Here is a 15,341-nt window from a genome sequence, read left to right as displayed (position 1 = left end):
GCATCTCATAGCCTTATTTGACCCCATTTAGTATTTTCCAATTGGAAGCAGCTCCCATTTGACCCCTGCCCCCCCCCAAGGCAGCTTCTATTTCTTGCACAAAGCTACATTTTGTAATATGTGTGATCTGTGCATCCATGGCTAAGGCTATCCCTTGTTCTGTAGAGTTCTATTTCATGTTGACAGAAGTACTTTTGTCCCAGCCTGTCCCAGGAAGGTGAACAGCCTAATTACATTCCCCACAATCATTCCCTTACTAATTACAGATAGGCAGAGCTGAATCACCAAGATGATTCTGCTCAGAAAAACATTCAATTGGATAGAAGACTGCTGATGACATAAGAAAGCTCTTTGAGACACTTGTGATTAGGACACATTGCATCCTACTCATCCAGGGGAAGCAAGGACATTGGCCATGAGAGTTTTTAACTAAGGATATTTGTGGAGCTAGCCAAACCTGCTTTTTTCTTATTCACTTCAGTCCTAGCCTGATGAGCACTTTTTTAAAAACAAACACTATTGAGAAATGGGGAGTAAAATTATTTAACCTCAGGAAACTTTGAGATGTCTTTTTTTATGTGTCCAGACCTTAATTACACATACACATACACATACACACATGCAAAAAAAGAAGATGAGAAATCTTAAAAGGTAAATACCTGCTGTTTTCTTAAAAAGTCAACAAAGAAGGTTCTAAATACTCTATTATAGCAGTTTTATCAGCTCTCAAAATCATAGTCAGCTCATTCTTGTTCATTCATTCAGTCTGCCCATTTATAATCATTTGATGCCATCTGTGTGCTAACCACAGGTGTAAACATTGGATACATAGGAATAAATAAAAAGATTCACTTCTGTTTCTTTTTTTAAATTTTATTTTATTTTTATTTCTTTTTCTTTTTTGCTGGTCCTGGGATTTGAACTCTGGCCCTGGGCACTGTCCCTGAGCTTCTTTTTGCTCAAGGCTAGTGCTCTACCATTTTGAGCTACATTGCCACTTCCAGCATTTTCTGAGTAGTTTATTGGAGAAAAGAGTCTCAAGACCTTTCCTGCTGGGGCTGGCTTCGAAACGTGATCCTCGGATCTCAGCCTCCTGCATAGCTAGGATTACAGGTTTACAAATGTGAATCACCAGCTTCTGGCTTAAAAAAAATGTCTTGTTATTATAAAGGTGATGTACAGAGGGATTATAATTACATGAGTCTGTTTTTGAAGGTAGAGTGGACAGCAATTCAGTGTGACTAATAAATCATTAGAAACAAAAAAAATGTAAATGCACAAAGAGCAGTTAGGTGAGCTTGAAGATCAAGACAAGATTCCCAGTGCCAGGCTATCTGCAGTCCTCAAGCTTTCACTTGGGTTTTCCATCAAGGCTGGCACTCTAGCCCTTGAGCCATACCTCCACATCTGGCTTTTTGCTGCTTAATTGGAGATAAATGTCTCTTGGATTCGTCTATACTAGCTAGCTTCAAACCTCATTCCTCAGATGTTAGGCTCCTAACTAACTAGGATTACAGGCATGAACCACCAGTGCCTGACTTCAGATAATTCTGAAGACTGCAAACATTTTAATGGGACAATGTTGGTATTAAATTCCAGACAAGAGAGAAAAAGCTTCAGGGATACGGATAAATAAGCATCCTAGTGTTTTAAGGATTTTGCTTGTGCATCTAGTGTTTATGGGAAGGATAGATTTGGTACTGAAGGACGTCTAGTTCACTTGAGAGACCAGGAGCTTTGTTGCAGCATGCTACCCAAGAGTAACAGAAAATGAAGAGAGAGTTTAAGCAATGGAGAGACTGATTTTTATATTTGGCAATTATTTGGGCAATAATAAAATAACTAAAGTAGAGAAATGGAACACAAAGAAGAGGCTATTGTAATCATCCAGAATAGATCATAAGAGCTTGAATCAAGACAGGAACAGTGGTAAGGAAGAAAAAATACAATGGGAGGCTTAAAAGGGGGGGGATGTTAAAGAACAGATTTTGCTATTTGAAGTTGAAGAGTAAGGAGTAGACAGACATCAAATGTGATGCTTCATTTCATCTTAGGAGAATGGCAGGTTGGCAGCACCAACATCAGATATCAGCAGGAATGGTGAGGAAAAGTCAAGTTTGAGAGCAGGAGAATGAATCTGGTATGTAGCATCTAAAGACCATCCATAGGAGTTGCTCCAAGCTGTTATAGACCCAGGTCAGCAGCCCTTCCTGAGATGAGACTGTGGAAATCAAGAGTGTAGGCTACCAATTTGGAACACAGGAACAGGATTTCAAAGTATAGTAGTGGACCTCATGAGATTTCATTTTTCTCTCATTAGTTACCTTCCAAGGGCCAATCATTTGTGCAATTCCTTTTGTATAATGTGCACATTTCACAAACTGTCTTGCATAATTCTTACACCCAGCCTATGAGTAATAGAAGTATAACAGGGTTTCACAGTGGGGGAATGGAGATGTAACAGTTTACTTAACTTTTAAGAGAAATAAGCAAATAGCCACAATCACTGTTAGGGACAACATGGTTGTCTTGGTTTCATTGTTGTTGTTACTGTTTTAACTATTTTTTTTATTTTGTTTTCATGGTTTGGTTTGGTTTGGTAGTACTAGAGTTTGAACTCAGTCTCCTGAGCTTGCTCATCTGTAAATCTACCACTTAAATCATACCTCCTTTTTACTGATTAATTGAAGATGGAATCTTGTAGTATTTTGTCCCTGGAATACCCTAGAACCTTAATCTTCAAGCTCTCAGTCTCTCAAGGAGCTAGGATTACAGTTATGAGCCACCATTCCCCATCTTGCTTGTCTTGTGTTGAATACCTTGCTTTCTGTCCATGACCCAGATGTGCATGCATCCATCTATTTAGGATTTATGTGAATAAAAAGAATTACGAGTGGAATATTAGTCATATATCTCAAAAAAGTAATTCAGAGCTTCTTTTCCATAAACTCTCCCTATTCAAAAAGTAGATTTCATGTGGTTGAGAATTCTCCCTGTGTACAATGGAACTAAGAGCAGAGAGGTATGTGACTGGCAACTGGTGGTCTGGCCGTGCACATGTTTGAATGGTACAATTTGGCCCCGAAGTATTATTATCATTATTATTATCTTTAAGTAGTTGTACAACCAGGTTGCCATTTATCAGAGCAGATTAAAGTAGATTATGTTTTGATCAATGTCATTTTTGTCTTTCTTTCTATATTTCTATACCCCTCCTGCTTTTCTATGTATACTCCATGTGGTTTCTCCAGTCATTCCCTCATGCACATGGGTTGGTATGTGTTGCCCTCATCCAACTGGAAATACATGGGAGGTATTTCTGTCTTTTATAGATAAGACCTTGTAGGGTCTTTTTTTCCTCCTCTGAATCCTATTTCATTGTAACCATTTGACCTTCTTAAGTGTACATTTGACATAATCCCAGCTTTTCTCTTCCTGCCTTCCCAAGAGGTTTCTATGTCATGGAGCTTCTGCTTAGAATGGTCACCAATAAATGGAATTCTTCAGTACAGCTTATGTATTTACTTCTGAAAATAGGAAAAGGAGACACATTTCCCTCTTCTCTGTGTACATAAAGGGCCGTGGCTATTCAATCTGGGGTTCCATGGGCATGGAAAGAGTCTTTTCCCCTTGAAGTGAAAACACATTCCCAGATCTACACATATAGTCATCAAAAAGATGGTTTGAACGTTTATTCCCACACTCCACAAAATATTCAATGAAGCACATATACGTCTGTGAGTTGGCACTCCAGTTACATTTTTCTCCCTCATGTTGGTCACACTGTTGAGGAGTGGTGTGGCATGATATAGGTTTGGTATTGAACCACCACTGAGCATGTTCTAAAGGAATATAGCAAGGTATGCATTAATCTTGTATCCTGGACTGCAGTAAGATTTCTTTTTGGTAAGCTGTGGAATAGTTCCTTAGGGAACACACACACACACACACACACACACACACACACACACACACACACACACACACACACACACACACACACACTTGGAGTTGCAGTTCTACAAATATCAGATAAAGAATAGCTTCTCTATACATTTTCTTCATAACGAAGTCATGGACTTCCCTGGGATCTGGTAGTCAGGGTAGGTACTGGACGTGGACTTCATCTGAGCACGTGCACCACCTGCACAGGTAACATTCACCTTTGAGGAACATCTTAAGTAAATTGAGCATCTTCCTTAAATTACTGTGAGCACAATATTAAATTCCATACATCTCTTGGCACTCAAAACTAGCATCTATCTCTAGAGCATCCAAAGAAGGGGAAGTAAATGCCAGGAGTCTGAGGTAATGTGACTCCACCGGCTTCTATATTTATCTCCTATCAATGCCTTTCAGAGCAAATTGGCTGAGTTTACAAATCAAACGCTGATTTATTTATTTATTTTATTTTAGCAGCCATCAGCTGCACAACTGCAAATATCCGAGTTCCAGACATCAAGCTGCGAACTCCAAATATCCAGCTGTGAGCTCTCTGACTTTCAGATCATCACTCATAATAGAAGGCCTGCATGCATAACTGAGCTGATGGCCCTCCTGTGAAGGACCCCAGCAGAAGAGCCTCCAGCCCCCAGACCCAAATGCCCAATGAAAACTGAGCCTTGTCAATGGAAAAGGCATTGGCCTAGGAAATGCACAGGACCTGACTCTGTGAAGTAAAATATATTGTCACCTAATTACATTGTAAACTGTAGCTTTTCTTTAAGAAGCTAGTACTTATTGCCAGAATATTTCCCAATCAAAAAGATTAAGGGAGTCTTCTTTCCTTTTTTCTTGTTAGCTATAAAACCTTGTATTTATATATGCATATTCATGCTTATTCAAACATAAAATGCATATATTCACTTCAAACTACCATATAAGTTTTGCTTAATGTTCACCAAGAACTAGGCTAAATGTTTGGTATCAAACATATACAGATATTTAGAAATATATCTATCATCAGTTTATATAGTTTTATTTTTATTGTCATCAGTTTATCTTTATTGATTTATAGTTCTTGCTTTATGATGTTTATAGTTCTTGCTTTATGATGGAATCATGTTGATGGATTAATTTTGGGATTATCAATTTGAATTTCTATCTTAGACATGGTTTCTAGTGAACTCTGAACCCATTTTGAAAATGTGATCCTGTGTGCATGATGAGGTAAAAACCAAGTTTTGACAAGATGGAGAAATTCATCCATCTCCAATTATTTTATTCTTTGGAGGCAGGGTCTCACTATGTAAGTCCAGGGTGGTCTTGAAATTAATCCTCGTGATTCAGTGCTGGGAAAAGATGCAGCCAACAGAAAAGGGTATTGTGTAAGAAATGAGGTATGAGAAATCTGAAGGAAATAGGAATCTGAGAGTAGCATGTGGAAAATGACTCACAGACATTGCTACATGCACATTCTATTATATTACATCCTGGCTCACAGAGAACCAACACTAACCTGTTTAAGGAAGACTCCACTTGCAGAGTGGAAGCCAGTCACTTGCTACAATTCAGCCTGCCTCATTGATGGCAAAAGTAATCATCTCTTCAGCTGATACCTCAGTTTACAATAGGTGAAAGTAGATTTTCCAGAACATTTTATATGGAAAACTTTTTAAAAATCAGGACAGACATTCTCCTTTTCTACTAGTCCAGCAGCTATTTTTATCTAAAGTAAAAGTAAGGACACATGTGTGTATGTGTGCACACATGCACAAACACACATGTATGAATATGTGTGCATGTATGAGTATGCATGTTTAGCACATGTTTGTGACCTTTTATCCTTAATTGTGAAGTTAGAAGCATTTCTTAAGTCTTAAGTAGTTCTTACTTGGGTTACACAATTATATTTGCTTTTTTAAGAAGAAATGATCCTGAGAAATTGTATTTCTTGTAAATCAAATACCATTTTAAGGGAAAGCAGTAGAAATTTCTAATTAAAGGATATATGATGAATCCTTTGTAAAGTTTATTATTATTACATTCTTTGCTACTAGCAAAGCAGAGATCTCATTATCTTTTCAGTTCTGAGTTGAGATTTCCTTGCTCCAAAGCTTATGAATGGTGAAAAGTGCTTACACTTAGATCAGACTAGTAAAACTGATGGCCATGATATCTGCCATTCCTTGAGGAGGGGGGGGGTCCTATGTTCTAAGGACTGTACATGTATTTGTTCATTTGATGCTCATGGCAATCGTGTGAGATGGTGTGATGTTGCCAATTCATGCAGAATCAGGCACACAGAGAAGTGAGCTGTCAGCTAGCTCACTGCATGGGGAAAAGAGACGAGGTTGAAACTCATGACAGCATCACATACAGCCAAGAGAGTGGACTTGGAGTCTCTTTCATCTTAGTCATTTGTTCTAGCCTCATGTCAGACCTCCAATGCTGCTACATGTAGATAATTCAGAATTAATAGGACATTGCAGAAACACATGTTAACATTGCTAATTATATTTCTATTCTTAAATTATCTCTAAATATCTGTACAAAGATATCTGTACAAATTCAACATATCAGTTTATGAGGACAATGCATCTTAATTGTTGTCACCTCTTCCATTGTTCTCCACCATCTTTCTCAATCCCACCCATCCCCCTAAGTTACCATTTTCACATATGTGCATTGAATATTATGACTCCATTTGCCCACCCTTCTCTTCATTCATCTGTCACCCTCTGGTTGTCCCTCCTCTTGCCTGACAATACCTGTTCCATATTCCCAGTGTTATTTTATTAAACTATAAGTTATTCAAAGAGTAATACCTTTCCCTCTGCATTTTTTCTGATTCCCTACTCCTGCCCTTGAATGGTGCCCCCTCTTACAACACGTTTCAGCCTCCTGATATTCCTTCTGTTAAAGATTGAATTCATTGATTGAAGGAGTTACACCGTTGCAAACCTCTCCTGAAAATGACATCCTTTAAATGCTATGGTTTTGTTTATATGTATATGACTCTATAGATGCTATGTATATGTTTGTCATTTAGATCTTACTTCCATATAGGAGGGAAAACATGAGTCCTTTCTCTCTGAGACCTAGTTAGCCTTTGGACGGGAGACATTTATAGTTTTAGTCTGTTGTAGCAGCTGTTGTTCTATGGGTGATGCAGCCCACATAACCCAACCTTGTCCAGCCCAGGTATGGTCTGGACTGATCTCATATTATAGCACTGCAGTAACCCTCTTCAGTCTGGCTTCTTATCTGCACCGAGAGACATTAATTCTGCATCCCCACAATATTCTCCATCCCTAAAGCCTGTTGTACAAATGTCTCTAGTTTCTTATGCTCATTTCTTTCTTCATTGCACCATAAAGCAGTCCCTCAGACTTCTGAGGATTGGTGTTCAATCATTATGCCTCTACTTGTTCTGCCTCTCATATCCCAGCATCTACCTTCCTCCATTCTAAACACTGAACAACACATACTCATCAGTTACCATCAAGGCTCAGAGAGCAACCAATGTGATCTGATCTGGAGAATTCTATGCTTGAAACCTACCCTGCTACAAACTGAGAGAAAGTCAGAGACAGACACAGAGACTGAGCTGACTCAGTGGCTTCAGTGCTAGGCTAGTCATGGACTGGTATTTCTTAACACAATAGTTGAATTAAATAATAAAAATGAAGCAGTTTCTTTTTATTTGACTGCCCTCCTTGTTACTGTTTTATTTGGTGGGGGGGCTTGAACTCTGGGCCTGGGCACTGTCCCTCAGCTCTTCAGCTCAAGGTAAACACTTTACCACTTGAGCCACAGCACCACTTCCGGTTTTCTATCGTTTATTGCAAATTGGAGTCTCACAGACTTTCTTGCCCAGGCGGCTTTGAACCACAATCCTCAGATTTCAGCCTCCTGAGTAGCTAGGATTATAGGCATGAGCCACAGGTGCTTTTTCTCTTGTATCTAAGTTTATCTCTTTTGGGAAGAGTAAGGGGGAGCAAAGAAACAATGGGACAAAGGGTGAACTAATGCAGCAGTGATATTCACTGGACACTATGTTGAAAATGAACTATACAACTTGTTGGGGAAAGGGATGGGAGGGAAAAAAACTGGGAGAAAATGAGGGAAGAGGTGACACTGTTCAGAAAGAAATGTACTCATTACCTCATTCATTTAACTATAACCCCTCTGAACATCACCTTTATAATAATTTTTTTAAAAGTTACTGGGTGCCAGTGGCTCACACCAGCTAACTACTCAGGAGGCTGAGATCTGAGGATCAAGGATCAGAGCCTACCTGGGCAGGAGAGTCCAAGAAAAATCTATGAGAATCTAGTCTCCAATTAATTACTGAAAAGAAACCAGAAATGGAACTGTGGTTCAAGTAGTAGAGTTCTAGGCCTGAGCAATAAAAAAAGGTCACAGAGAGTAACCCAGGCCCTGAGTTCAAGTCCCAGGACCAACACACACACACACACACACACACACACACACACACACACACACACACACACACACACACACACACACACACACACACAATTCTACCAACTTTCAGATTCTGGTATCTTAGGTTCCATATTTTATTTTTCAATTTCTGAGGTCCATCGATTTTTATCTCAGCTAGTCTATGTGCCATAAAAATATTAAGCAAAGAGACATCTGCATCCTCTCTAATAGCTACAGCTGTTCTACTGACAAGTTTATTCTTGGGTATGATAAAAATGATCATTGGTGCTATTATTATTTTCAGTGATAAAAATTTTCGATGCCCAATCTATGCACTCAGAAACTTGGGTTTACTTCATCCTTTGCTCATAAACTGCTGAGCTGAACACTGAGCAATAAGCAACTCCTGCAGGGTTTGGGGGCAGGTGTGATCACATGTACAGCTCATTTTACTGTTTTGCTTGTCACATTCCACTTAATGAAATAGCCTTGTGCTCCTGACAGGTTGACCATAAAACAAATTTCTGTTAGATAAATCATACACTGATCTCTCATTGATCTATATTTTTAAATTAAAGATTCATTCCCCTGAGGACATAATTGGCCCCAAGACTAAATATAAACTATACTAAACATTCAGTAAATCTTTTTTTCTTTTTTTTTTCTTTTTTTTTGTCGGTTGTGGGGATTGAACTCTGGGTGCTGTCTCACAGCTCTTCAGCTCAAGGCAAGCGCTCTACCACTTGAGCCATAGAGCCACTTCCGGTTTTCTGTGGTTTATTGCAGATAAGAGTCTCACGGACTTTTCCTGCCCAGGCTGGCTTTTGAACCTCGATCTTCAGATTTCAGTCTCCTGAGTAGCTAGGATTACAGGCATGAGCCACCAGCACCCAGCTCAGTAAATCTTTTTTTTTTTTTTTTTTAACACAAATTAAAAAAAAATCTTGCTGGGGATATAGATCAATGACAGAGCACCTGCCTAGCATGCACAAGATCCTGGGTTCAATTCTTAACACAACAAGAAAATAAAAACATTTCCTGCTAAGAAACTAATAAAATGATATATTACATATATTTGCTAGTCCTGGGCTTGAACTCAGGGCCTGGGTGCTATCCCTGAACATTTTTGCCCAAAGCTAATGTGCTCTACCACATAATCCACAGCTCCACTTCTGAAATTTTTGGAAGTTTATTGGAGGTAAGAGTTTTATGGACTTTCCTGTCTAGGGCTTGCTTTGAACCATAACCTTCACATCTCAGCCTCCTGAGTAGCCACCTGCCTGGCAGGAATAACTTTTTTTAAGCCAGGAATTGTGAATATTATGCTCAGGATAATTATCAGAAGTGACATGATCTTAAAAATGGAGCTGTAGCCAGGGGCCGGTGGCTCATGCCTGTAATCCTAGCTACTCAGGAGGCTGAGATCTGAGGATCGCGGTTCAAAGCCAGCCCAGGCAGGAAAGTCCATTTCCAATAAACCACTCAGAAAACTGGAAGTGGCACAGTGGTTCAAGTGGTAGAGCGCTAGCCTTGAGCTGAAGAGCTGAGGGACAATGTTCAGGCCCAGAGTTCAAGCCCCGTGACCAACAACAACAACAAAAAAATGGAGCTATATGAGAAACAGTGAGCAACACAGAGTACTTCACTTTGCAAAAGTGCATTTAACCTGTGTGGAATCAGTCTTTTAAGAGACCTTGATCGTGGTCTGACTCTTCTAAACTTTATTTCCCACATGTAACATAAGATAGTGAGCTAAATCACTAGACCCTAAACTTGACTACACATGATAATTTCCTGGTAAGATTAGAAAAATTTCTTATCACTAGAGATTCTGAGTAGATGACACATTTGTGTCATTCCTCCAGTAATCAAGACCTTAAGCAAGCAATAATGCAGTATGTTTACATACTATGAACTCAGTATTAGAACCCTAATTGTTTCTTAATAATTATGCTCTTCAGGTTAGTACTTTTGTGATTTTAAAGCTAATATGTAGACAGGTGCCTCTGATTGTAATCTCAGATACTCTGGAGTCAGATTAGAGAACCAAGGTTCAAAGCCAGCTCATGCAAGAAAGTCCATCAGACTCTTATCTCCCATTAACCACCAAAAAGCTAGAAGTAGAACTGTGGCTCAAGTGGAAGAGAAGCTTCCTTGAGCAAAGAACTTTAGGGACAGCACACAAGGCCCCAAGTTCAAGCCCCAGTAATCACCCCCCCTCAAAAATAGAAAAAACAAATGAAAAAATAGTTGCTAATTACTTGGTTAAGAAGAACGTCGCTTGGTAGGTGGTAAGAACAACTTGTGAGATGGAATCAGAATCATCATGATGAACAATTTGAAAACAGCAAAGCTTGATTAAGAGTGACATCAGCATATCTATGGCTACCATCACCATGCTTGCATTGATTAATACCTACCGAAAACCTACCACCTGCCTATCACTGTCCATCTCTTGTCAGTGACAACACAACCACAACCTCATAATATTACTCTGAGTTCTACAAGTAAAGGAATGCATGGTGTGAGGAGGTAGGATAACTCAACATTCATGAAACAAGCTTGTCAGGTCTCCAACTTTGACTCTTTACAGTAGTGATCTGATGCCTTCTTCACAGCACCAATGCTAATGAACTTGGAGTGAAGCTTGGGGAGCCTTTGATGATAAGGGAATGGAGTCTGTGCTTGCCATTACTGAAAAAAAAAAAAAAAGAAGAGCTGCTTGTGGTGTCTGAAGAGGTGTGACATGAAGAAAGTGAAGGTGATATTTTAGGAAGATGAGTGTCATTTTCACCCAAGGATGTGTTTCCTTTTAAGAAGAAAAAAGTGGACTTATAAATGAGAAGCCATTGACTGTGAAGAGTTTCTTTTCATTGGGTTTTATCAAGTGGTTTACCTCTTCTCCACTGGTGTCTCTTAATAAGAATCCTGGAGCAATTTTAAAAGTATAATCAGTTCAGCTGTTTTTCCCTTTCCAATATTCTTTGTAAATTCTTCATACTGATGATAAACTGTCGATCGGTTCATAGCAAGAGCACAAATACTGTGAAATGAAACTTGTCCTTGTTAACTCTAAAACGTCATTTTTTTAAGCTGGGCCCTGGTGACTCATGCCTATATTTCTTGCAATTAAGGAGGCTGAGATCTGTGGATTGCAGTTCAAAGCCAACCAGAGAAGGAAAGTCTGTGACTCTTATCCCCAGGTAATCACCAAAAAGCCAGAAATGGAGCTGTGGCTCAAGGTTTACAGAGCCAGCCTTGAGTGAAAAAGCTAAGGGATGGTGTCCAGGACCTGAGTTCAAGCCTTAGTACCAGTGTTCACCACACATACACACAAAGGTCCTTCAGATTTCAAATGAATGATTAATGATGTTTGCAAACATGTTTGTTTTAGGTGGCACTGAGAGGAAGTTATTTCTGGAGGTTCAAAGTTTACCTTTCTGTGTGTATACTGATTAGATTTTGTAGGCTGATTATATTTATCTCTGCTTTATTCATGCTTTTAGTAGAAAGCTGTGTGCCAAGAGATAGGCAAAAGTAACATTTACATCTAAAATCATAAAGCACTTTAATTTATACATATTACTCTTCCCATTCAATCACTGAATTGGATGAGCAATGAAGCCATTGTTGTTTATTTCTAATTATGTATTTGCTCTAAGGTGTATGGTAGTAGGGTATATGGTAGTAGGGTGACAAGTGTAAATCATCTTCTTCTTGTAGTAAAAAAATCTGGTTCAACATGGAGCCATATGCCTCCCACAACTCTTAAGTCATTGCACATCCTTCCTTGATGATCTCTTTGCAAGAATTAGATAAAATTCCATGCACATTCATACACTGGTGTCCCTGAAAGAAACTTAGTTGAGTCCTTCATTTGATGTATGACTCTCACTGATATGTGCTTGAATTTTAACCTGTGACTATAGCTCCCAAGATGTGACTCCTTTTGAATGTATCCAGAGCAAGCTCATCACTGATGGTTCTCCAAAATTTTCTGTGTGGTCACAGAAGTGCATCCTTGGAAGGTAGAATGACAAAATACATGGACTTCTATTGGAGAAGAACAACAGGCCAATAGAACCCCATGTCTTTTAGTTTCACTACTTTGGTGATGTACCACACAGTCTATGGAGTCCTAAGGTCTTACCAATCACAGCTATGACACTGAAGCTCCATCCAGAAACAGCTGTCCAGAACTAATTTATTTCCTAATGCTGCAGCACTGTTAATTTATAAATTACACTAGTAATTCAAGCTATTATTAATTTCAGATGGTGTAGGGCAAGCCTAATTAAAATATGACACCAATTGCCTCACATATGTACCAAGGACTACCATTTAAAATTAATGGGAATATTAAGTGTGACACTGGTCTCTGAGATTCTTTGCACAGTAATTATACCATTCTAGCGTGGCAAGATCTGACAAATGTAGGTTTGGGTTTGTAGCAAGTAAACAACAGCAATGTAAAAGGAATCACAAATGCTCATGTAAACCTCTGCCAACTTCTTCTACCCTTTCTTCAACCTAGACTGATATTTTGCTCAGGTAGTGCATCGGAAACCATATTAATGAAGTCTACTGAGATAGAAATTTTTACAAGTTGGAGCTGTATATCTTGCGGGTTCCTGTTGATGCTCTTCCCCAAATTATAGATACTTTGGTCCTGTTTTCTACTTATTAGAGTATACCTTCTTGTGCATTTAATCTCTTACTTGCTCGTTGTAATAGATAACTATTTTTCTAATTCTCTGCAGTCAATAGAGGAAGGAGATTTACTACACTTATATGATATAGGTTCTATAGGTTGTAGAGATAGTGAAGAAATGCTCTGGTTGGCTAATTGCTGGATAATACCTACCATAAAAAGGTAGTAATGGGAACGGGAAACAACAAGGAGGCAACAATGCTTTATAAGAAATGCACTCTTTACCTTGCCCATGTAATTATAACTCCTCTGTACAGTATTCTCACACACAAAAAAGAATTACACAGAAAAAAAAAGGTAGTAACAGAGTGACAGGTAGTGACTGTTCTCTATAAGACAGGGTTTTATTATTGTTATTCTTGCTATTGCTATTACTATATTATTTTACAAAAGTGATATTAACAAGGTCATGGAACTAATAGACAATCACTTATATAGCACATATTTCATTCTTTCTGTTATATTAGTTTCTTATATTCATCATTTTTATACTCTTGGTCAGAAGGAACATGGCATTTTGGTAGTGTTTGGTGACTTGAATGGCATTAGCCTTTGATGCTCTGTCTGGGACTGTCCATGTGAATGTAGTTTCAGTCCACCCTGACCTCCACCTTCCAGGAAAATTATAGGATGAAGAACTACATGAACAGGTTGCAATAGGTGTGATGTATAGTAAGTATTTTTGTTTGCCACTCTCAATAGTCATGTGAGGTATTGGGACTATTAATTACATTATGCCTGGGAAATATTCTCAGTTGTTTGAGACAGTCTCAGATTAAACTTGTTACCCCAGAACAATTAATGGTGCCATTTTTTCCTTAACTGCATCCAAGGTTAAGATCTTATCCTAATTGTCCTTATTTAGCAAGTAAGAGAGGATAATCCCAGAATGTAAGCCATTATTTTCATCCTCATGTTATATTATAATGCTTTGTTATATTATGTTTGCAAGGAAGTTAGGATCCAGTAGCTATGGGAGAGAAATTTGAAACCTGCCTTCCAGGTTTGAATATCTCAATTTTTCCATGACTTGTGTCCCATGGCTATACCTCAGGCATAGAATTCAGTCTATAGAAGGATCTTATGATTGATTGTCCATGCCCAATAAATTGAGTCTTGTGATTGTTAAATAATGGTATAAGATTTGTAGCCCATCTCTGACTTCCAATGCTGATGATGACGCTTCAAATGTGTTATTCTACTGTTGGTTTGTCTTTAGGATCTTGTAGCCAAGAGTATTAGCAGATCACAATTTAGAAAATTGGTTTCTGCCTATCCAATTTTCTGTCTAATCTTAAAGCAAAGCTGCATTTGTTTAGTGTTTCTAATGATATTGAGGTGTGTGTGTGTGTGTGTGTGTGTGTGTGTGTGTGTGTGTGTGTGTGTGTGTGTGTGTGTGTGTGTGTGTGTGTGTGGTCACTTCTGGTGAGGCATTTCCAACTGATTCCTGCTCAGGAATGCAGCCAGTATGAATATATATATATATTTACAAGCCAGTGTAAATAGATCTTTGAAACCAGATTTAAGGGACTTACCTCAGATCCCAGACCTGTACTGCTTTGTTAAGATCAAATGCAAATGCCAAAATTGTTAACCACTTATAGAAAACCAGTTAGTCTTCTGAGCATTTTTCTTAATTCAGTTAGGAGCACAAACAGTGCAGCATGTCCATGGTGAGCCCAAGGACAAGGGGGAATGGGCAAGAGAAATGGGGATGGAGAATCTGTAAAGTTCCTGAGAATGAATTTACAAGGGGCACAGTTCTCTTCAGAGATACACACTGTATACTTTGCTTTCTGAATTTATGCCTTTGATATTCTCTTACAGCTGTTGGCTTTGTGAGTGAAGATGAATACTTGGAAATTCAGGGCATCACCCGGGAGCAGTCAGGGGACTATGAGTGCAGTGCCTCCAACGATGTGGCTGCCCCAGTGGTTCGGAGAGTAAAGGTCACCGTGAACTGTAAGTGGTCCCTCCAGCCCCCACCCTGCATGCCCCTGAGGAGCAAGCTGGTCAGCCAAGGAAGTGCTGACAAAACATAATGTAACATAATGTAACATCATTCTTTTGTACTCTGTTTTTCTTTTTTTTGTTGTTGTTATTTTTTGTTCCCTGTCGGTTTTAGGACTTGAATTTAGGGCCTGGGTGCTGTCCCTGAGCTTTTTCTGCCCAAGGTGATGACTCTACAACTTTGAACTACAACTCCATTTACAGTTTTCTGGTGTTACTTGGAGATAAG

At 38.9% G+C, this 15,341-nt stretch overlaps 1 protein-coding gene across 3 annotated transcripts in view; it reads left to right on the top strand.

Moving 5' to 3' along the window:
- Ntm (neurotrimin) overlaps positions 1-15,341 on the top strand; it is a 1,042,577-nt gene that overhangs the window by 1,006,040 nt on the left and 21,196 nt on the right. For all 3 annotated transcript variants that reach the window (XM_070038345.1, XM_070038346.1, XM_070038347.1), the window contains exon 5: positions 14,930-15,064. In XM_070038345.1, coding sequence (XP_069894446.1) covers positions 14,930-15,064 — 135 coding nt within the window. The remainder of the gene's footprint in view (positions 1-14,929; positions 15,065-15,341) is intronic.

This window comes from Dipodomys merriami, unplaced genomic scaffold, assembly GCF_024711535.1.
Source record: "Dipodomys merriami isolate MVZ:Mamm:240054 unplaced genomic scaffold, mDipMer1.0.p SCAF_29, whole genome shotgun sequence".
Taxonomy (NCBI): Eukaryota; Metazoa; Chordata; class Mammalia; order Rodentia; family Heteromyidae; genus Dipodomys; species Dipodomys merriami.
Note: the sequence above shows the minus strand (reverse complement) of the source record. Positions and strands in the feature narration are given on the sequence as shown.